This window comes from Chenopodium album, chromosome 1 (assembly GCF_948465745.1).
Source record: "Chenopodium album chromosome 1, dcCheAlbu1.1, whole genome shotgun sequence".
In the NCBI taxonomy this organism is placed as follows: domain Eukaryota; kingdom Viridiplantae; phylum Streptophyta; class Magnoliopsida; order Caryophyllales; family Amaranthaceae; genus Chenopodium; species Chenopodium album.
This window is the reverse complement of record NC_137834.1, coordinates 56,085,608-56,106,847: the sequence shown is the minus strand read 5'-3', so window position 1 is coordinate 56,106,847 and position 21,240 is coordinate 56,085,608. Positions and strand designations below refer to the sequence as shown.

At 33.8% G+C, this 21,240-nt stretch overlaps 3 protein-coding genes across 5 annotated transcripts; all 3 read left to right on the top strand.

The window, feature by feature from the left end:
- The first annotated feature begins 301 nt into the window (after nucleotides 1-301).
- Nucleotides 302-1,941, top strand: LOC145632939 (uncharacterized). Its single transcript, XM_081685262.1, has 5 exons — nucleotides 302-410; nucleotides 473-732; nucleotides 841-1,002; nucleotides 1,099-1,524; nucleotides 1,606-1,941. Exons 1-5 carry the CDS (start codon nucleotides 302-304, stop codon nucleotides 1,939-1,941), a joined length of 1,293 nt encoding a protein of 430 aa, XP_081541388.1.
- Nucleotides 1,942-4,115: 2,174 nt separating this feature from the next.
- Nucleotides 4,116-7,438, top strand: LOC145588080 (protein DETOXIFICATION 12-like). Of its 3 annotated transcripts, XM_081644893.1 has the most exons (7): nucleotides 4,116-4,468; nucleotides 5,698-5,994; nucleotides 6,158-6,237; nucleotides 6,329-6,415; nucleotides 6,510-6,566; nucleotides 6,726-6,964; nucleotides 7,153-7,438. In XM_081644893.1, exons 1-7 carry the CDS (start codon nucleotides 4,223-4,225, stop codon nucleotides 7,332-7,334), a joined length of 1,188 nt encoding a protein of 395 aa, XP_081501019.1. In that variant the 5' UTR covers nucleotides 4,116-4,222; the 3' UTR covers nucleotides 7,335-7,438. The 3 variants fall into 3 exon arrangements, with proteins under 3 accessions (XP_081501019.1, XP_081500885.1, XP_081500951.1); XM_081644759.1 differs by having other exon boundaries at nucleotides 5,698-6,242; XM_081644825.1 differs by having other exon boundaries at nucleotides 5,698-6,242; nucleotides 6,726-7,248.
- A 6,011-nt stretch (nucleotides 7,439-13,449) lies between these two features.
- Nucleotides 13,450-20,596, top strand: LOC145556252 (protein DETOXIFICATION 12-like). Its single transcript, XM_081617907.1, has 7 exons — nucleotides 13,450-13,803; nucleotides 18,292-18,836; nucleotides 18,925-19,011; nucleotides 19,146-19,202; nucleotides 19,310-19,548; nucleotides 19,841-20,046; nucleotides 20,263-20,596. The coding sequence occupies exons 1-7, from the start codon at nucleotides 13,555-13,557 to the stop codon at nucleotides 20,344-20,346; spliced, it is 1,467 nt and encodes a 488-aa protein (XP_081474033.1). The 5' UTR covers nucleotides 13,450-13,554; the 3' UTR covers nucleotides 20,347-20,596.
- The last annotated feature ends 644 nt before the right edge of the window (nucleotides 20,597-21,240 follow it).

The following is a 21,240-nucleotide window of genomic DNA, read 5'->3' as shown; positions in this document are numbered from 1 at the left end:
AAGGTCATTCACATATATACAGAGCATCAGGAACATATCAATCCTTTATTTCAGAATTTAGGGAGAAGGGGTAGTTTTATGAGTTTGTTAACAACAGACATTGGGGAAGATGATGAGCATGCTGAGAGGTCAAGTGAAGGAGTGAATTTGCATGAACAGGAGAATATTCCTAGGCATGACCAAGCTGATATAGATTATGACACTGAAGGGACTGATGTGGATGATGAGGAGTGTGTGCAAGCAAGGTGTGAGATAGCCAATGACAAAAAAAAATGTGGTTTCTTATGAGGATGAGTTGGAGATGTTGAGAAAGGTAGTTGCATTTAAGGGTTTGGGAGAAATTGGGAGTGACTTTGAAGGGTTTGATGAGCTAGATAGCCCTGATGAAGATGATGATGACAGTGACTGTGGTTTTTTTAGTTGCTCCACCTTCCAACAAATATGTTAAGTCAAGTGTTAAGATTTTGAAAAGTGAAAAACCCCAATCCCAAGTCTTTTCCTGGGCAGAAATTTGATAACCCATCCACTTTTAAACAGGCCATCAGAAATCATTCCATTGAACAAGGCAGAAACATACCTTTTCATAAGAATGATAAAATGAGGGTAGGGGCAGTTTGTGAGCACAAGGACAAAGGATGTCCATGGAGAATTTGGGCCTCTTGGGATAAAAATAAAACAAAGTTTTGTGTCAAATCTTATGTTGGTGAACATACTTGTGGAAGATCCTCTAAGGTAAAGAAAATGTCAGCCTCTTGGATTGCAAAGCAGTATAACACACAGTTCAAAGTCAACCCTTATATGAGGTTACATGATCTCATGGAGACTGTATGGTTAGATTAGGGCATTAGGATCAGTAGGTACTTGGCTCATAGGGCTAGGAGAAGAGGGCAATCTCTTATTGTGGGTGAGTACAAGGAGCAATATGGATTGCTACCTAGGTATGCAGCTGAGATTTTAAGAAGCAATAGGGGGAATACAGTGAAGCTGAAGTTAAATGGGACTGTTTTTGACAGGATATACATTTTTTTTTAGGCTTCAAGGAAAGGATTTTTAGGTGGATGCAAGCCTTTTATATCACTTGATGGGTGCTTTTTGAAGGGTCCTTATGGGGGGCAATTATTGGTTGCAGTAGGTAGCGATGGGAACAACCAAATGTTCCCCTTAGCATGGGCTGTAGTAGGTGTTGAAAGCACTGAAACTTGGAGTTGGTTCTTACACCTACTTGCTGCTGATTTGGGAACAGAAGAAGGGGCAGGCTATACATTTATGTCAGATCAACAAAAGGGCTTGCTTGCTGCAATTGCAGAGGTTTTTCCACATGCTGAGAGCAGGGTATGTGCAAGATATGTGTATTGCAACTTTAGGGGTGTGTTTGGTGGTAGCTTGGAGTTTAGGAAGCAATTTTGGATAATTGCAAAGTCCACAACTGAGAATGATTTTCTGGCTAAATTACAAGTAATGAGGGACCTCTCAAATGATGCTGCTGAGGATTTGTTGAAAAGAAATTATAAGAAATGGTGTAGGGCATTCTACACACATATGTCTTGTTGTGACAGTGTAGACAACAATATGAGTGAAGTTTTTAATGCATATATACTGAAATAGAGACATAAGCCTATCATCAGCATGTTAGAAGACATTAGAGAGAGCTTAATGGACAGATTACACAAGAAAAAGGACATGATCAAGGAAAGGGATCTCAGTTTATGTCCTAGAATCCAACAACAACTTGAGAAGCATAAGATATGGACAAGGGGTTGGAATGCATTCTGGGATGGAGGTTTTTGCTATGGAGTGAGGGATGGGGCAACTCAAACTAAGTATGTTGTTAATCTGTCAGACAGAACATGCTCCTGTAATGCATGGCAAGTTAGTGGGATAAATGCAAACATGTTGTGGTGGCCATTTGGAACAAAGTGGACCAACCAGAGCAATATGTGAATGATTTTTTCAAAAATCACACATATGCCAAGGCTTATGATCACCTACTTGAGCCTCTAAATGGTCCACAAGAATGGTCCACAAGAATGGCCTACTTCAGAGAACATTGTGACTGCTCCAGAGCTGAAAAAGGTGCACAACAGACCTAAGACAAAGAGAAGGGCCTCTGCTGGTGAAGTTACTGAGTCTGGGAAGCTAAGGAAGAAAGGAGGCAAAATAACATGCAGCTTGTGTGGGGTTCCAGGCCACAACAAAGCAACATGTAGAAATGCACAAAGGGATAACTTCAACGGTACTAACACAGCTTCTGCCCACACAACTGAACCTACTGAAGCTACTCCTACAGTTACAATGCACAACAGAGGTGTGGGTGTATACACCTATCCTAATGGTTATCAAAGACAAGCAACTGTAAGTTTTTGTTATTTCCTTAAGTTGATTTCTGTTTATGCATTATATTACTCTAATTAATTACTTTTCATGTCACTTGTTTCAGCCAATTAATCAACCAAATCCAACAACTTTTAGAAGAGGAGCTGCATTTTACTCTAATTATGCAAGGGAGCATACCATATATTCCTTCTCTCAGGAATATACTATGTCACAAACACAACCAGAAGCACCATCTCAATCATCACAAACAATAACAACACAGTCACTACAGAACTTAGCTAGGACAAAGCAAGTTCAAAATAGAAACAAGAGCAAATGAGGTAACCTCATTTCTTTTTATTTATAATTTCATAATAATAACAGTCATTAGTAAAACAATTACATTTAGATAGCCTACTTCCTAATAACAAACCAAGCAAGTACACATGTAGCAAGTGCAAAAATAACCCACAATTCACACTTAAAACATATTGAAACCCTTGATTTTTTCATTTTCAACATAACACAATCTGACTTCAACTTTCTTGCAACTGTGTTTGCTTCAGTAACCCTCTTCTTCAGCTCTTGCACTTCATTACACAAAATCTTTTTGTCTTCAAGTAGCCCTAAGATGACCTGCCTCTGCCATTCTGTCTGATCTTCATCATCAGTCCAATTAAAATACTTGCAGCCTCTTCTGTTGGTCTCAGCATCATAGTCTGGGCATGCTACAAATCTCCTGCCTGGATTATCTTTAGTCCAGGACCTTGTTCTTGTTAGAGGTAAGCCACAGTGACACCTCCTTCCATTACCACTAGAACCTCTACTATAAGAAGACATCCTACAAAAACCAAAAAAAAAAAAAAAAAAAAAAATTTAAATTATTTCATCAATGAACAGAAATTTCAAATTTACATTTTTATTTTGTAGGTACCTTGACTGGAGTTCCTGATGCTGTGTAAGCAATTTATTGAGAAGCCAGATTTTTTTGAAGATGAACATCAATTTTTTGGAGATATTCTGTAATTTATAAAGTTGTTTTGAATTGTTAACGGCTAGTTTTTTAAAACATTCGTGCACATTTGCTGTTTAATTGTTGTTGCAGTAATGGTGGCAGTCCCTAAACTTTTTGCTTAGTCATCGTCCCTGAAGTTTTTGGCTGCTAATTGCTTACTTTTGCTGACTCATGGTCCCTAAACTTTTGCCGACTAAGCAAGGTCCCTAAACTTTTGGTCAGAATCACCAAATATGGTGGTTGAGGGACCAAAAATGCACATACAAAAGTTGAGGGACCAAAAGTGCACAAATACAAAAGTTTAGAGACTGTATTTGTGCTTTACTCTATATGTTCATTAGAATATAATACAATGTACATTATAATACAGTAAAATGTACATTTTCATATACATACATGATCATTTATACCAAATGTACATTTACTATATGAATAATGTTCTTTAATATTATCATGTTCTTTACTAATATTACAAATGTTCTTCAGATTTACAAAAAAAATATATAAAACTGGATGTTCTTTATAAAATAGCTATATGTTCTTTACAAAATAACTATATGTTCTTTACAGAATAGCTAAATGTTCATTCCGCCTTTTTTTAAAGAACACTGGTGCATCCGCCTCCACAGAAAAAATTTCCAACCTCTTAAATCATAAGCCGTTAAAGATAATAATTAATCAAAGTGAGAATTTGTTTTATTTTCTTATGCAATCTAATTGGATATTTACTAGATCTAAACTTTCCAATTATGTTAGTGTTATCAGACGACGACCCAAAATCCCAAGTCAAACAACAATAACTTATTTTAAGTATACATAAAACATGGGTTAGTTCAAGTTGGTAAATACAAACAAACTTCAGCATTTCACCACAACAAAGAGTGAATTGAGAGAATGGAAGAGGAATTGCTATTTAACGAGATTGAAAAAGAAAGAGATGAAACAAAAATAAAAATACGATGGAAAGAAATATTAGAGGAAATGAAAAGAGTGAGTTGGGTGGCAGGTCCAATGGTGGCTGTTATGATGTCACAGTACATGATTCAAATTTTGATGATGGTGGGTCATCTCGGCCCTCTTTACCTCTCTAGTACTACCCTTGCCGTTTCTCTTGCTGCTGTTACCGGCTTTAGCCTCTTGGTATGCTTCTCTCTCCACTCTTTACTTTTTGAAATTTATAAATCCGAGGTGTCGATTCGGGTTATCAGTTGGGGTGGATTATTTCGGGTTTGAGTCATGCTAAATTATTATACTCTTGTTTATCAAATTCTGTTATTTCGGATTAGGTTGGGTCAATTTTTGACACCTCTAATTTCATAAAAGCCGAAAAGGACAATTATGAGGACGAAGGAGTATCAAATTGCATATAAAAGATCATATAGTATAATTTTATAGTTTCTTATGTACTAATAATGAAGTGTATATGTAAAAGTCCAAAATGAGTATATGTGATTGTAATAGTCTACACCATATTCATCATAGTAGTTTATGTTTAAGAGTAGTCAATTGTAAAATTCTCCGGGAAATTAGTATATGGAGGAAAAAAATTTCTTTCGTTACTGGAAATGATGAGATTGCATTGCAATTAATCTTAATCTTTCCTTATGGCAGGCCAATTCCTTCCAACTTCGTGTTAAATTACTCATACTGAATCATATATATTCTGTCTTTGTAATCGATTTTTACAGCCATAACCAGTTTTAGTACAAATTAGCATGTTAGAGCAAGTCGAGTCTTAAGACTTATGTTTAAGATTTCCCCCATTTTTCTTCTTAAATCTAAAGCAAGTCTCAAGTTGAGTCTTGAAATTCCAAGACTCAACTTAAGACTTGAGATTGGACCCACCTCAATTTTATTTTTATTATCCTTTTTGCTTTTTACACTTTTCTACATATCAAGAGATAAAAAAAAAAGTCATATATTTGAGTCTTAGGGCTAAAGTAATAAATTTGGACAAGTCTTAGTGAGTCTTAACAAGAATTTGATGACATGGCTAAACTTGCTCTTATACTTATTAAAATGTATTGCTTGATCATTTTTTAAGGCTTTAGGAAAAAATTTGTTTGATTACATTTCTGTATGGAACCATGATAAAGATACTCATGTTAATTAATCTGCTAATGTATCTAAGATGTTGAGGTAGAATTTCAAATTATGTATTTGTTTTCAGTACTTCAGTGGGCGCGATTCACAATTTTGGTCAGAAAAACAAAACATTTGTAAGCAACTAAACACTATAATGTAGATGTTTGCTCTCTAAACAACGTAGTGTAGTAGTAAGCATGGGAAACTTTTACCGTCTATAATTTATACCAGTGGCACCGTCTAATTTGTTAGTATCTCACATATTTGAGCTTGTTTGATCATAGTTAGGGATGGCGGGTGCATTAGAGACTATAAGCGGGCAATCTTATGGAGCGCAGCAGTACAAGAAACTAGGAACTCAAACATACACTGCCATATTCTCTCTCACTTTATTCAGCATCCCACTTTCTGTCATATGGATTTACATCGGGGATATTCTCGTTTTCTTAGGCCAAGATCCTGCCATTTCACATGAAGCAGGCAAATTTATGACATATCTTGTGCCCACCCTCGTTTGTTATGCTGTTTATGAGCCCTTGGTTCGATACTTCCAATCCCAAAGTTTGGTCATGCCTATGTTTGTAAGTTCCTGTGGTACCCTACTCCTGCATGTACCCCTTTGCTGGGCTTTGGTATACAAGTCCGGGCTTAATAATCTCGGAGGTGCTATTGCAATGGGTATATCAAATTGGTTGAATGCAATTTTTTTGGCATTGTACATGATGTTCTCTTCCACGTGTGCAGCTACTCGCTCTCCAATCTCTCTGGAAATGTTCCATGGAATTGGAGAGTTTTTCCGATATGCTATTCCTTCTGCTGCAATGGTTTGGTAACCTCCCTTAGATCTCTTACTATCTATTGTACTCCAATGAATTTTTTGACTAGCCTTTAAATTATGATTTAATCTCTATTCAGCTTAGAGTGGTGGTCATTCGAGCTGCTAATTTTATTATCAGGATTCCTACCAAATCCAGAACTTGAAACTTCTGTTCTCTCTGTGTGGTATTGTTCTGTATTCTCTGTATATTAAATCGGTACACTTTCAATTTTTCCTAGTAAATATAACTCGCTGTTTTGTTGTGCTCTTTGATACTAGCTTGACAACCATTTCAACATTGTTTGCTATACCTTATGGAATTTCAGCAGCTGCAAGGTGTGTTCTAGACAAAAAAGTTCTTGTTCATATTCTGTAGTGTGTAATGATAGAAAAAATACCTAGAATATTCTCTTTCAGGTTTTGGTTATGTTTTGCATTACCAATAACTTTTGAGCAATATTTTTTCTGTTTGTGGTCTGAATGTCTAAATTACAGCACGAGAATTTCCAATGAGCTTGGGGCAGGAAACCCACAGGCAGCTCGCATAGCAGCCTATGGATCTGTTGTAATGGGGGTTGCAAATGGTTTGACTTGTAGCTCTGTTCTTTTTGCTACTCGAAGAGTTTTCGGATATTGTTTCAGCAATGAGAAGCAAGTTATAGATTATGTCACCACTATGGCACCTTTGGTTTGTGTTAATGTTATATCTGACAACATGCAGGTAGTTCTTTCAGGTATCTATTTTCAAATTTCAGCTGTTACAAACTGTTGTTAAGGAAAAACAAGATTGGCATAAAAATTTGTTTATTTGTTCTTTATTTTACCGAGGTTGGCCACATTCTCATTTGTGTAATGATATTATCTTTAAAGAGTGCAAAACACGACTGACTAAATGCTGTTTGTATGATGTTGCAACATTCAGGTGTAGCAAGAGGGTGTGGCTGGCAACGTATATGTTCTTATGTGAATCTTGCTGCATACTACCTTGTTGGAATTCCAGTTGCAGCTGCATTAGGATTTTGGACACCTAAAAATGTTTCCCTAAAACCAAACCCGATGATGAACAACTTTTCACCGCCATTATTGGTAGGGTTGAGTATTTAATTTTGGAGTGCTTAAATCCATATTTCCATTTCATAAACCAACCCAATTTCTAACTTATTTTCCTCTTTTCGTGCCTTTAAACCCAAAATAATTCATTTCGTATCCTTTAAAATCATTCATTTCGTGTCCTTTTTATAAAAACGTTTGATCCAGTTTATTTTGGTCCATAATATGGGTCCAATGATTAAATAGTTGGATGGGGCTTTAAAAGAGCTTTCCAACGATATATTATAAGCCCAAATCCGAGTTATAACGAATAAGTTATGACCAAAATATTAAACTGAACCCAAATCGAACCTAAGCCCACCTTACCTACGACCCAATGATCATGTGAAGGGTCCAAATGATTTAATCTAATTCCTAAACCAATTAGGATTAATTATTAGCTTCTATAAGTTTCTAAAAGATCTTAATTATCCTTTTTGAAAAGATAAGATTAAATAGTTTGAAATTGAATAAAACTTTTCTTTTTGAAAATCCTATTTCTATCCGATTTGAAAGACGTTCAAAGATAGATAGATATTATTTTCGTGCCTCATAGTTTTTTATCCAAATTTTATATGTATGGATATCCCTTGAAATTATCTTTCCAATGATATATTATAATATCAATTCCGAGCTATAACGGAAAAGATATGAATAAAATGTCAAACTCTATCCAAAACTGACACCGTCTCACTATTTCGACTATATCTTTTGTTCTACAAAATATTTTAATCTGATTCTAATTGGGTTAGAAAGTAAACTTCAAGATATTTCCAACGATATCTTATTCATCTTATTCCGATTTCTGGATCAAAAGATATGATAACAACAAAAACCGCAAAAACTGCAGTCTATCGAGTTTTATTCCGATTTAATTCGGATCTTATCCTGTTTTCTTCGACCCTTCTTTTTTCTCTATAAATAGAGGTCATATCTCCCCTTTTCCAATCATCAACAAGATTGATCATCAAATCCTTCTTTCTTTCTCTCTTTTACACCAAAAATCATTCTCTTCTCTCTCTCCCATATCCTAAGCCTTAAACCTATATTCCTAATTACACCATTCTTCCCTTAAGCACTCTAATGAGTCTATACTAAACCCGAGGTTCCGTCCTTAAACCAAGGCGTGAAATGTATAAATAACTGAGGTTTTGGACCAAACCAAATCTACCTTAATTTAATTTAATTTTCATTTGATTTATATTTTTATTGAAGTTACTAACAGTTTATTCATGATGTAGCAATTCAAGGAAATGCGGAAAGTGAGTAGTTAATCATTTAATTACTCTTATTTTTATTCTTGTTGCTAGCATCATGATTAGGTTATTTTATATTTGATTTGACTAACATTATTATTGTTAAATTGCTTCCAATATTAATGTTTATTCTATTATTTTTATTGATCACCATATTGCATGTTTAAAGGGAATAGGTAATTGAAAATCACGCCTAATAAGATAATTTGGACAACCGGTTTAGGATCCTTTTTAATCTTGTTATTAAATCAAGTGATCACAAATATTTTAGAATTATATGTTGCATTAATATTAAGCCAATTTAGCTTAATAATAGATTGAAGCAAATTGAATATTTTGTTTGTATGCCTTTGAGATCGCAGGAATCACTTTTCACTATAAAAATCGAGTAGAGGCCAATACGGGCGAATGTGACTCCATGACTCACTTCGTACCATCATCCCCGATCCTCTTTTCGTGGTTCCGAACCATATAGAGTTAGTAATCTCATGGATTATGAATGGGGTGTAACCTTCACGGGTCAATCGTTGTTGCCTTCGTTGTCCCTTATTCGTGGTTGCCTTTTATGATCCGTGAACGGTTTACAAGTTCCTTAAAAACTTGTTGGCGGCTCCCTACTTTCCTTGTCCCTAATCGTATATGTCAATTCCCACTTCCTATGAGTGCCAAACATATTCACCACATGCTTTTAACGTAGGCGCACTTCGAGCGACGCCTACAGTGAGTTTTTTGTTTTTAATTGTTTTTAACCAATTAACTTGTGACACGTGTCATTTGAAAAAAAAAAAATTAAAACTTATTTGGGCAGTAATTAGGATTGAAGAAATTAATTAGCCTTTAAAATTGAAATTATTTCAAAATTATTTAAAGTTGGGATTATTAAAATAAAATGCATCAAAGTTGGAATTATTACCATCATTTTTTCATTAAAAAAAATTACAAAGGCAGTATTGTGCAATGGAGTACATTGTTAGGTTTAAAATTCCTTTTTTTTTTTTTTTTTTTTGGTGAAACAATTATTTATTTATTTTTATTTTTTGGTGAAACAGTTAAGTTTAAAATTCCTAACATCATCTATTAACTATTACTAAAACAAAACATGCTGACATCATTAGATGACACTTGTCAATTTCTTATGAAAATTTTGGCTACCAAAGCTATTTTTGACATCATCTTTTTTTTCTCTATTTTTCTTTTCTCCTAAGTTCTAAAACTAAACAATTACAATATGTCTTTCAAAATTAATAAATAAGATTATGATTACACTGTTTTGAATAAAGAATATTGACAATTATTTTAAACAAATAAAAACTATTTAAACCGTAGTACAACGCATGGGATTAATATAGTATATACTAAAAGACACACCAGCAATGACACGTATCATCTTCTGGTGTGTTCTTAGTATATTTTTAAAAATAAAAAATAAAAAATTGATAAAGAATATACGCAAAATATTTTATTTAAAAACTAGGAAAAAAATAATCCTAAAATAATATGTTTAACAACTTAAATATCTAACCATATCTTTATATATAAGTTATTATATAAGTAATTACTTTTTAATGTATAAAGATTATTATAGTAAAAAAAATCATGAATATAGCAACCAAGGTTCAAAATAGAAGAAAGTTTGAATAAAAAAATATACAGAGCTTTTTTTGGTGCAGCAGGCCACACTGTGTGGCCTGCTGCCAAGTCAGTAAAAATAACGGATTCAAACGCGCACATAACGGGGTTATTGGTGTTGTCAGGGTTACCTATATTTTTCAGGGGTTGCTTGTATTTTTTTTTCAGGGGTTACTTGTAATTTTTTTTTCAGGGGTTACTTGTATGGATTACTTATTCAGGGGTTACTTGTATTTTTTTTTTTTTTTCAAGAGTTACTTGTATTTTTTTTTCAGGGGTTACTAGTATGGGTTAATTCAAGGGTTATTTCAAGGGTTACTAGTACGAGTTACTTATTCAAGGGTTATTTGTATGATTTACCTATTCATAGGTTACTTATATGAGTTACTTCAAAGGTTACTTATATAAATTACTTATTCAATGGTTACTTGTTACTTATTCAAGGGTTGCTTGTAGGCCCCATACCAAACCAGTAACACCCTACAAATAACCCTTGACCAAAACCTGTAACACCCTACAAGTAACCCTTGACCAAAACCAGTAACACCCTACAAATAACCCTTGACCAAATCAGTAACACCCTATAAGTAACCCTTAACCAAAACCAGTAACACCCTATAAGTAACCCTTGACCAAACCAGTAACACCCTACAAGTAACCTTTGACCAAAACCAGTAACACCCTACAAGTAACCCTTGATCAAAATCAGTATTACCCTACAAGTAACCCCTGACCAAACTAGTAACACCCTACATGTAACCCCTGACCAAACCAATAATACCCTACGCAAGTAACCCCTGACCAAACCAGTAACACCCTACCATTTTTGACGTATAATGTTCGATCTAAGACTCCACGAAGAAAACGAGCTCAAATTTCTTTGGTTCTCATCGATTCACTACTTCAAACGTTGTTGATGATCTTAAGGATAATTAATCACAATGTTTCACAACAATTTGACACCCAATTTCTACAATTTCGGGCTTTAATTGCAGCAAATTTGCAAAGAGGAGAGAGAAAATGAGTGTAGTAAAGATATGGTTGTTGGTGATGTGTAGTTTGTCTTGAAGAAGAAGCTAAGAAAAGAGGAGAGAGAAAATGGGTGGACTAGAGATATGGTACGGTTATTGGTGATGTGTGGTTTGGCTTGGAGAAGAAGCTAAGAAAAGAGGAAAGAGAAGAGTTGTGGTATTTTTTTCAAAAAAAAAATAATTAAAATTGTGGCTGGCCACACCGTGTAGCCAGCCACATACAAAAATTTGTGAAAAATATAATATGCAGTCATAAAAGATTAAAATATATATATATATATATATATATATATATATATATATATATATATATATATATATATATATATATATATATATTTTAGGTTGTTTGAATTAGGATGATATAAGAAATTGATTTTGGACCAAATTATTTTTTATATTTAAATATATTCATAAATTAATACTTCCTAACAAAAATTGAGAAACCGATCATGGCACGGGATCTAACCTATTATAACTAATATATAAAGCTAAACTTTTAGCCAGGTCACGAGACATCGACACTTGACATTCCAAATTTTTGTCAAGTGTCGCGCCACGTTGGATGTATTTAAATAGATTTCATAAGATAGAAAGGTTAGTTTAGATTTCTATTTAAATAGAATTTTAGGATAAAATTGTTAGTTTAGAGTTTTATTTTCGATAAAATACCAATATTTTAGATGTACAAATTGAATTATAATTTTATTCAAAAAAAATAATCAGATTATAATTCAAAAAAATTATCATATGAACATTTTTTTATATCATAATTTTTTTTGCAGCGAAAGAAGTAGTTCAAACTTCAAAGCGTAAAACATCCATTTATAATATATACCGGTTAAAATAATATACTTCACAATCTAATATAATTTTATTACTATGTAGTTCTATCAATTAGGGTCGGGTCATGAATCATCTCAAATTGAATTATTTTAGGTTAAAAGTCACGAAATATTTAACTCTTGCCCAAAGTTTTGGGTTTGGGCCGGGTTAACCCAACGGGCTTTGAACATTTACTTTATTTTATTTATTTTTTGCTAATTTTTTTTAAATTTTTGTTAATGTATTAAATCGAACATTTCCACCAATTTTTACTAGATAGCTAATTGTCACAACAACACTTCAATTCTTAACTAATTTTGTATCAATAATATATTTTAAAATTTGACATATAAATAAAAAATTTATCTTAAAATTCAATAAACCCGGACATCGTACGGGACAAAACTAGTTGCAAATAAAACAAATAGAAAATTTGCAAATTGCAGCCATTTAAAGTTCGTATTTTGCAAATTGCAGCCATTTAAAAAAATTACAAATTGCAGCCCAAAAGTTCGTATAAATTGTAAATTGCAGCCCGATTCAACATTTTCATCAATTTACATATCAAAAAAATCTTCGGTAAAGGTTTTAGGGGCCATTTTAGCTCTTAAGAGTCCGAATTGAGCTCGGAATCAGCAAAAAAATAACCTAAGTGTCTAATTTTTTTTTTACAGTTTTCCATTAAATGATACAATTTTTGTTACGCAAAATGAGGCACTAACGTTATTTTTTTACTAATTCCGAGCTCAATTTGGGTCTTTAAAGACTAAATTGACCCCTAAAACTTTAACCGAAGATTTTGTCGACATGTAAACCGATGAAAAAACTGAATCGAGCTGCAATTTACAATTTATACGAACTTTTGGGCTGCAATTTGCAATTTTTTTTAAATGGCTGCAATTTGCAAAATACGAACTTTAAATAGTTGCAATTTACAAATTTCTCTAAAACAAAACATAGAAAGTATGAGAAGTTTTTTCTTTAAAAAAAAAAAAACAAAAAAAAAAGTATGAGACGACATTTATAATATACTCCCTCCGTTTCATAATGTTAGTCCCATATACTATTTTGGGCGTTTTAAAAAGATATACCCATATTAAATATATTTCATTTATAACTTGATTTTTTTTGGAATTAATTAATTGTGTATTGATGACATGACTCTAAATAAGGAAAATTTTACCTTAAATTATGCAATTATGACTTGTGTTTTCCAAATGAAAATCAAAAAAGTTAAATAAGGTAAGCTAATTATGAAATCTGTTGTACTTTAATGTTAGATTCCAAATATATTTATTTTCTTATTTTATGTGATTGATTCCATATATGAAACGGAGGGAGTAATAACAATATGTCCTCAAAAAAAAATATAATAACAATAACTCCAACTAAAAAATAATATAATAATCATAGTCCTATATAAATGAATCTGAGTGAAGAAAGGGGGCGGCACAACTGAAAAAATTGTGCACCAAATTTGAAGAGAGAAAAGAAATGGAAGAGGGGTTATTATCAAAGGAGGAAAAAAGCCAGGAAAAAATCATAATACTCCTAAGATGGAAAGATATTGGAGAAGAAATCAAGAGAGTGAGTTGGCTAGCAGGTCCAATGGTTGCGGTTGTTCTATCTCAATATTTTTTACAAGTTATTTCTATGATGATGGTTGGTCATCTTGGCGAGCTTTCTCTCGCTAGTACCGCCATCGCCGTCTCGCTTTGCGGTGTCACCGGCTTTAGCCTTCTGGTATTATCTCCTTCCTTTCTATTTTTAGTAATATATCAATACAAATCATGTTGAATGGTTTATCTCGTTTTGAGGCGGTTCGTTGTATCTATCCTTTTGTTTTGGTATCATTTGTTTTGTTGTCGATGAAATGTAGCTTTAAGTGTCATGGAAATGAAACTAAAACTTTAAATAACCTTTGTACATGGTCCTTAGCGCTACAATAATTTACAGTATGTTTTACATTATTGGTAAATACGGAGTTTTTTAAGGAATGATATCATGATGTATGAACTGGAGTGTGAACGGGGTGATTTCATTGTATAGGTTAGTGTATTGCTGTATTGTATAACCAACCAACACTATTTGTGTTCATTATTGCTCAAATTCTCAAAATGAACAAACAAATCAAGAAAATTGTGTGCACTAGCCTCATGATTTTTTGTGAAGAAAATCTACAGTTAATTTATTTTAACGATGTCACATACAAAATAACATGAATTACCCTAAAATACAATTAAATAACAATCAAACATTAATGAATGTATGAAAAAGTTTATTTATTAAAATTAAAAATAATTTTGTAGTCTAGCAATTGTTGCCCACCTATCAATAATATCTTCTAAGCTTCAAATTATAAAAGTGTCCATTGGATGAACATGTGCCTTGAGAAACCAACTTGTGACAGCAACCACCGTTTTCTATTGGCCGCATATTTAAAATAACAGCCTTTTCTAGATAATTATTTACATATTTGGTAAATAATATCTCATTGTTAATGGTTTTGATTAGAGCTGTCAATTTGGGTAAACGAGTCGTGTTTGGGTTAGTTAAGTGTAGGTCAGGTTAACTCGAGTCGGGTAATTTCGGGTTAATTTCGTAACTTATGCGGGTCGAGTTTTGGTTGGGTCATGCTTGAGATGGGTCACGTCAAGCCATACATCTTATCGGGTTTGGGTCGGGTTTAGGTCGGGTTACATTCGGGTCAAGTGAATAATAGGTCGGGTTTAATTCGGGTTTTCACGGGTTAGGGTTATTATCAGGTTCGAGTCGGGTTCGGTTCAAGTCAATAATTTACGAGTTATAATTAGGTCGGGTCATTCTCAGATTTAAGTCGGGTTCGGTTCAAGTCAATAATTTGCGTGTTATATTCATGTCGGGTCATTTTCAAGTCGAGACATTCTTGGGTTTAAGTCGGGTTCGGTTCAAGTCAATAATTTGCGGGGTCGGTTCAAGTAAAGACAAAATACTTTCAATATTATCATAGAGTAGTTTTAGCCTAACGAAGTTATGACTTTACAAGTAGATTACAATATAAATAGCATATATCTTTATTTAGGTAGTCAATACTTACAATAATAAAGATGTATAAATTAATAAGTCGAGTTGATTTCAGTTCCGGTCAATAACAAGTCGTATTGATTTCGGGTTGGGTTTGTAATAGATCGGGTTGATCAATTTCGAGTCGGGTCAGTAACATTTTGGGGTTAAATTCGGGTCGGGTTAGTAATAATTCGGGTTAAATTCGGGTTTTAACAGGTTAAAACGAGTTTGGGTCAATTTTAGTTCAGGTCGGGTTCGATTCAGGTCAATAACTTACGGGTTATATTGGCTCGGGTCATCTCCAAGTCGGTTCAGGTTCGGGTCTCAAATACTCGGGTTAACTCGGGCCTAGGGTTGGTTTCAGGTCGGGTCATCATTTTTCCGAGTTCAGACAGGTCAACTAATAATTGGGTTCGGTTCGATATTTCGAGTCGGGTCAACTTTTAAAAGCTCAATTTTGATCAATAAGAAATTTGCAACTTTGATGTTAATCAAAGATCATGATTTTGCACCTTTAATGTTTTGAAAGACCACTAAATGACTAAAGAGTGAAAGTGTCCTTAGTAAATGTTTTTGATTAAAGTGGCCTTAAAAGTTTTAAAATCAAAGGTCTTTTTTCAATAATTGAGCACCACAGTTTGGGATTTTTTAAAAGTAAAGAAAATAATCACCAGCCTCAATTCTTAGGGTAAATACAAGCTTCTCTTATTGATTAACAAGAGATGTATCTCAAGAGGGTATATTCGTAATTTTAGACAATAAGTGAGGGTTAATATTGTAATTTGCCTAAGAAAATAAAGAATTGCAGCAGAAGACTAGAGCTTTAATGGAGGTATCAACCAATTTTAATGGAGAATGAAGCAGCTTCAATGGTGTAATCGAAGCTCGCGAATATCTTTAATGGAGGAGGACGACAACCCTACCCTTTTGGGTTTAACCATGCCCTTATTTTTCTATATTTCCTTAGGGTTTTCGTTTTAACCGGAAACGCTTCAATAGAGGTAAAACGGTAATTTGCGATCTGCTTCAATGGAGGTGAAACGCTGGTTCGCATCTGCTTCAATGAAGGTGAGGCGCTGGTTCGCGATCTGCTTCAATGAAGGACGAAGAAAAGCAGCGTGATTCACGAGGTAGACAACCCAGATGAAGTGTGAAAGTGGAATACAGGGAACTAAAAGTACAGCAAAATAATATTAAAATATTAAAATAATTGATTTTATTTACTAAAGTGCCATTTTGAGAAACAAAGTTGTTAATCAATAAGAGCAACTGGGGCTAGCCCTCAATTCTTATATATCTTTATTTTGATCCAATATATGCGGGTCATGTACTTAAAAGTAGGAAAAAGTAAGGGATCCTCACCTTTAGACACCCCAACTAGATAAGTTTCAAATTAAAAAAAATTCTTGGATCTTAGGCTAAGATAATTCCAAATGATCCACGCGTTGCATGGTATACAACTTGTTAGAATTAAGTTATTTTTGGAACTAACTAACATCACTACTTTATGTCATAAAATGCAATTGGTATATTCTTGGGGACCAAGTACATACATTAAGTTTAAATCAGTTGATTTGATTTAGTTAATAATTTCGACTTGATTGACTTTGGACTGGTATGTGAAGACAAAAGATATATTTTAAGAGAATTCCATGTAGAGCATTTTGACAAATTCTCATCCATATATATTAGTAACCTATAAAAAGACGGTATACAATTTGAATCTCTCTTCTTTTGAAAAGTATTTTAAGAAAGGTTAATGAGGTAGTGGTACTTGGTAGTATAGCAACTAGCAAGTGTAGCAATAACTTGGTCTTCTGTCAAGTCATACTTCTATTTGTAGTTACCTGACTTGCTTCTCCTAACCTTGCAAAGCCACATTTGTCACTGTCTTTGGACTTACTAGGCTGCATATTTACAACTTACAAACAAAACTGATGAATGATTGGCTAACCGCTAACTACTCCCTCCGGCCTTTTAAATTTGATCTACTTTCTCTTTGGGATGTCTCGTTGCATTTGCATCTTATCATAAATGACCATAGATAATCATTGCTTACTCACAAACTATATTTGGCCAACCAATATTCGGTGTCATCAGCTTTATGATGTTAAACTTGCATTGTTAAATTAATTGTACTCCTATGGAACAAATAAAAAGGAACAAAGGGATTACTAAACTCACTTTAGGCTTGGTAGTAACATATCTTAATAGTTCACTATGCCTTCTTTTTTTAATGGATAATGATCATGACCCCAACATTGGAAGAAAGAATGGGAAATCAACTTCCCACCTCATATTTATGAAAGGCACTATCAAATTATCAATTGCTTTACGTTTCTTGAATTTATAGTCACTTTGTACTTGCCAATTACAGTAGTATACAAGGTTATTGATATAGGATAAGAGAATTTATAACTATATTCTAGTGGTCAATAGATGTGATTTGGAACTGTTACAACCAATTCCATTTTATGGCTCTCTAATGGTCCCTATAACCCCACACATCTAGAAGTACAATTGTAAAAGATGTACCACTTGCAGATATTAGAGGGCATAATTATAATATGCAGAACAGATTTGCTAATAGTCTGATACTATAATAGGGTTTGATTAGAAGGAAGATATATATGTGATATTGACAAGTTTAGGGTAGAAGCTGGCATGTTTATTTATAATTAAATGCTCATGAGCACTTGTTAAGCAAAATCACAACTAAAATAACAAAAACTGTAATGATCAAGTAAAGAATTACTATTGTTAAACATTTTTAAAGTCGAGAATTTAATAACTTTTCCATTTGGGTTCACTATGACCCGATTTTAACTCTTTGTTAAAAAGTTTTCTTTAATTTTGATGGTGTAACCGCCAAAGATAGAATAAAGTTGAAGTATTTGGATAATCTTATGAGTGCCTCTCTGAAGTTTTTAAGCTAACTCGTTTTATTTTCAAGGATTTAGTGTAAACAGCTAACATGGACTCTTTAGAAAAGTAACTGCAATTCTTGGAATATCTGTTTTATGAATCTTCATCTAGTTATGCTAGTCAATAATCAATAGACATGCAACAAAATGAGAAAAAAAGAATCAACTGCATTTTGAATCTTATTTCTTTCAGTGAATATAAAATATTTTAATGTTATAAACTTTTGAGGCTAAGTTGTTAAACATTTGCACTTGTAAACAGTTAGGGATGGCAAGCGCGTTAGAGACCATTAGTGGGCAAGCTTATGGAGCACAACAGTACAAGAAACTGGGAACGCAAACATACACCGCCATTTTTTCTCTTACGTTAGTGTGCATCCCCCTCTCTGTCCTATGGATTTACATGGGAGAAGTTCTCATCTTTGTTGGCCAAGACCCTTCAATATCGCGTGAAGCTGGTAAATTCTCAACATACCTTTTGCCCGCCCTCTTTGCTTATGCAGTTCTTCAACCTCTTGTCCGGTTTTTCCAATCCCAAAGTTTGATCATGCCAATGGTTGCGAGCTCCTGTGCCACTTCGTGCCTCCACATACCCCTTTGTTGGGCTTTTGTATTTAAGTCTGGACTTGGAAACCTTGGTGGTGCTATTGCTATGGGTATATCAAATTGGTTGAATGTAATTTTTCTGGTGTTGTACATGAAGTTCTCTTCCTCGTGTGCTGCTACTCGTTCTCCACTCTCTATGGAAATATTCCATGGGATTGGGGAGTTCTTCCGCTTAGCTATTCCTTCTGCTATAATGATTTGGTAAGTCCTTTTGCTCTTATAATGTTATGGTGTATATAGGAGTTCAATAGATTATGTTATTTACATTACTTTTTTTTTATGCCTGCAGTTTAGAATGGTGGTCATTTGAGTTGCTGATTTTATTATCAGGCCTTCTACCAAAGCCAGAACTCGAGACTTCTGTTCTTTCCGTGTGGTAGTTCTTTAAGTTTCATAAGTGGATTGTTTTGCATCATTTTACGAACAATAGGAATCTTTTCATCTTTAAAATAAGGCAAACTTGCTTAAAAATCAACTGACACTAATTTCATTTTTGTACCTTATCATTAGCTTGACAACTATCTCAACACTTTATGCAATACCTTATGGAGTAGGAGCTGCTGCAAGGTATGCTTTTGGAAACATAACATTCCTTGTGTGGTCTAGTACTTTTTACTAGATTTAAACTTGATGATTGATTTTTTTTGTATATTTTCCTTTCGACCCATGTACAGCACCAGAGTCTCGAATGAACTTGGGGCTGGAAACCCACAGAGGGCTCGAATAGCTGCCTGTGGAGTGTTGGTGATTGCTGTAGCAAATGGTGTTTTTGTTAGCTCAGTCCTTTTTGCTACACGGAAAGTATTTGGCTACACTTTCAGCAATGAGAAGGAAGTTGTAGATTATGTCACCACAATGGCACCTTGGATCTGTATTAGTGTTATAATCGACAGCCTGCAAGGTGTTCTTTCAGGTACGTATTGAGAACTTTGCTGAATAAGTCAGTATGCCTGGTAAAAATCGTCACAGTTTCTAAAATAATATTGGATCTCATATATGCTACTACATGGTACAAGTAATCAATGGGTAGAGGATATGAATAACACAATTTTTCACAGGATTTTTGTATAGAATCTTGTTATTCTTAAATCTTAATTATGAAAGGTTGGGAAAATGTGACAACTGTTTGTGAACAAAGGGAGGGAATGTTGTTACTTCCTACTGCTGTTGGCCTGTTGTTAAAACTCTGCTTGTTGCAATATCAGGTGTTGCTCGGGGATGTGGCTGGCAACATATAGGTGCTTTTGTGAATCTTGCTGCTTTCTATCTTTTCGGAATTCCAATCGCTGCAATGTTAGGCTTCTGGTTTCACATGAGAGGAAGAGGCCTCTGGATTGGGATTCTCTGTGGTGCTACTGCTCAAACAATTCTTTTAACTATCATAACATGCTGTACAAACTGGGAAAAAGCGGTATGTACTGTCTCATCATTTTCGACAGCTGCTGCCAATTGCATTTGTTTACTATAAAGCGTTAAGCGTGAAACTGATGAAATATAACTTATATTCATGACTAATTTTCATAATAATGTACTAATCATATCTGGTAGGATAAGTTGGGCCAAATTATAATGGTTCACCATTTTCCTTCAATTTTCATATCTACTGGTTATATTTCTTCTGTTACAGGCAAATAAAGCATGGCAAAGAAATTCCAAAACGGGTTATGGATCAGAGTCAAGTATAGATGAGCAACGACTACTGATTAACTAGTTTTCATATGAGCAGATTCCGTCTCTTAATAGCAAAAGTTCCAGAGAAGTGGTGCAATCGATCGAGTTTGTCACATACGCGTACATTACAAACAGCAATTCAATATTTGACTGTGAGTAGTGGCACTTTACGCCACAATTTTTGGGCTATCATGAAGAGTAGAAAGGAATGATTATACGAGTATGTGCTAAAGTAATGTATTAGGAAGGATCAATTTTGGTGCTCATATCAGTAGACTAGTTTTGTGCCCGTGCGATGCCCGGGTTGTTTATTGAATTTTAAGATAATTTTTTAATCTATATGTCAAATTTTAAAACATATCATTGATACAAAATTAGTTAAAAATTGATGTGTTTTTGTGATGATTTAAATATATAGTAGGCATGTAATGACTAATAATAATAACATTGGTGAAAAACATTTCTTGACCCGTAACCTGGAATAATGACCCTGTCCGAAATGACTCGTGACCCGATCTGACCCAATTGACAGGTCTACACACAGTAATAAAATTATATTAGATTAAAAATATATTGTTTTAATTGATTAGAATATATTATAAATAATGGATGTGGTGCATTTTGAGCTAATTCCTTCGCTCCAAAAAAATACTATGATACAAAAAAAATAAATTTATATGATAATTTATGAGTGTTGTACATATGAAATATATTTTATCGAAAATAAAACTCTAAATTAACAATTTTATCCTAAAATTCTATCCAAATTTGATTGAAAATAGAATTCTAAATTAACTTTTTTATCCTACAAATTGAATTCTATATAACTCTATCCTACGTGGCGCGACACTTGGCGAAAAGTTAGAACGCCAAATGTCGCTATCTCGTCGCCTGTCTAAAAGTTTAGTTTTATATATTAGTTATATGATTAATG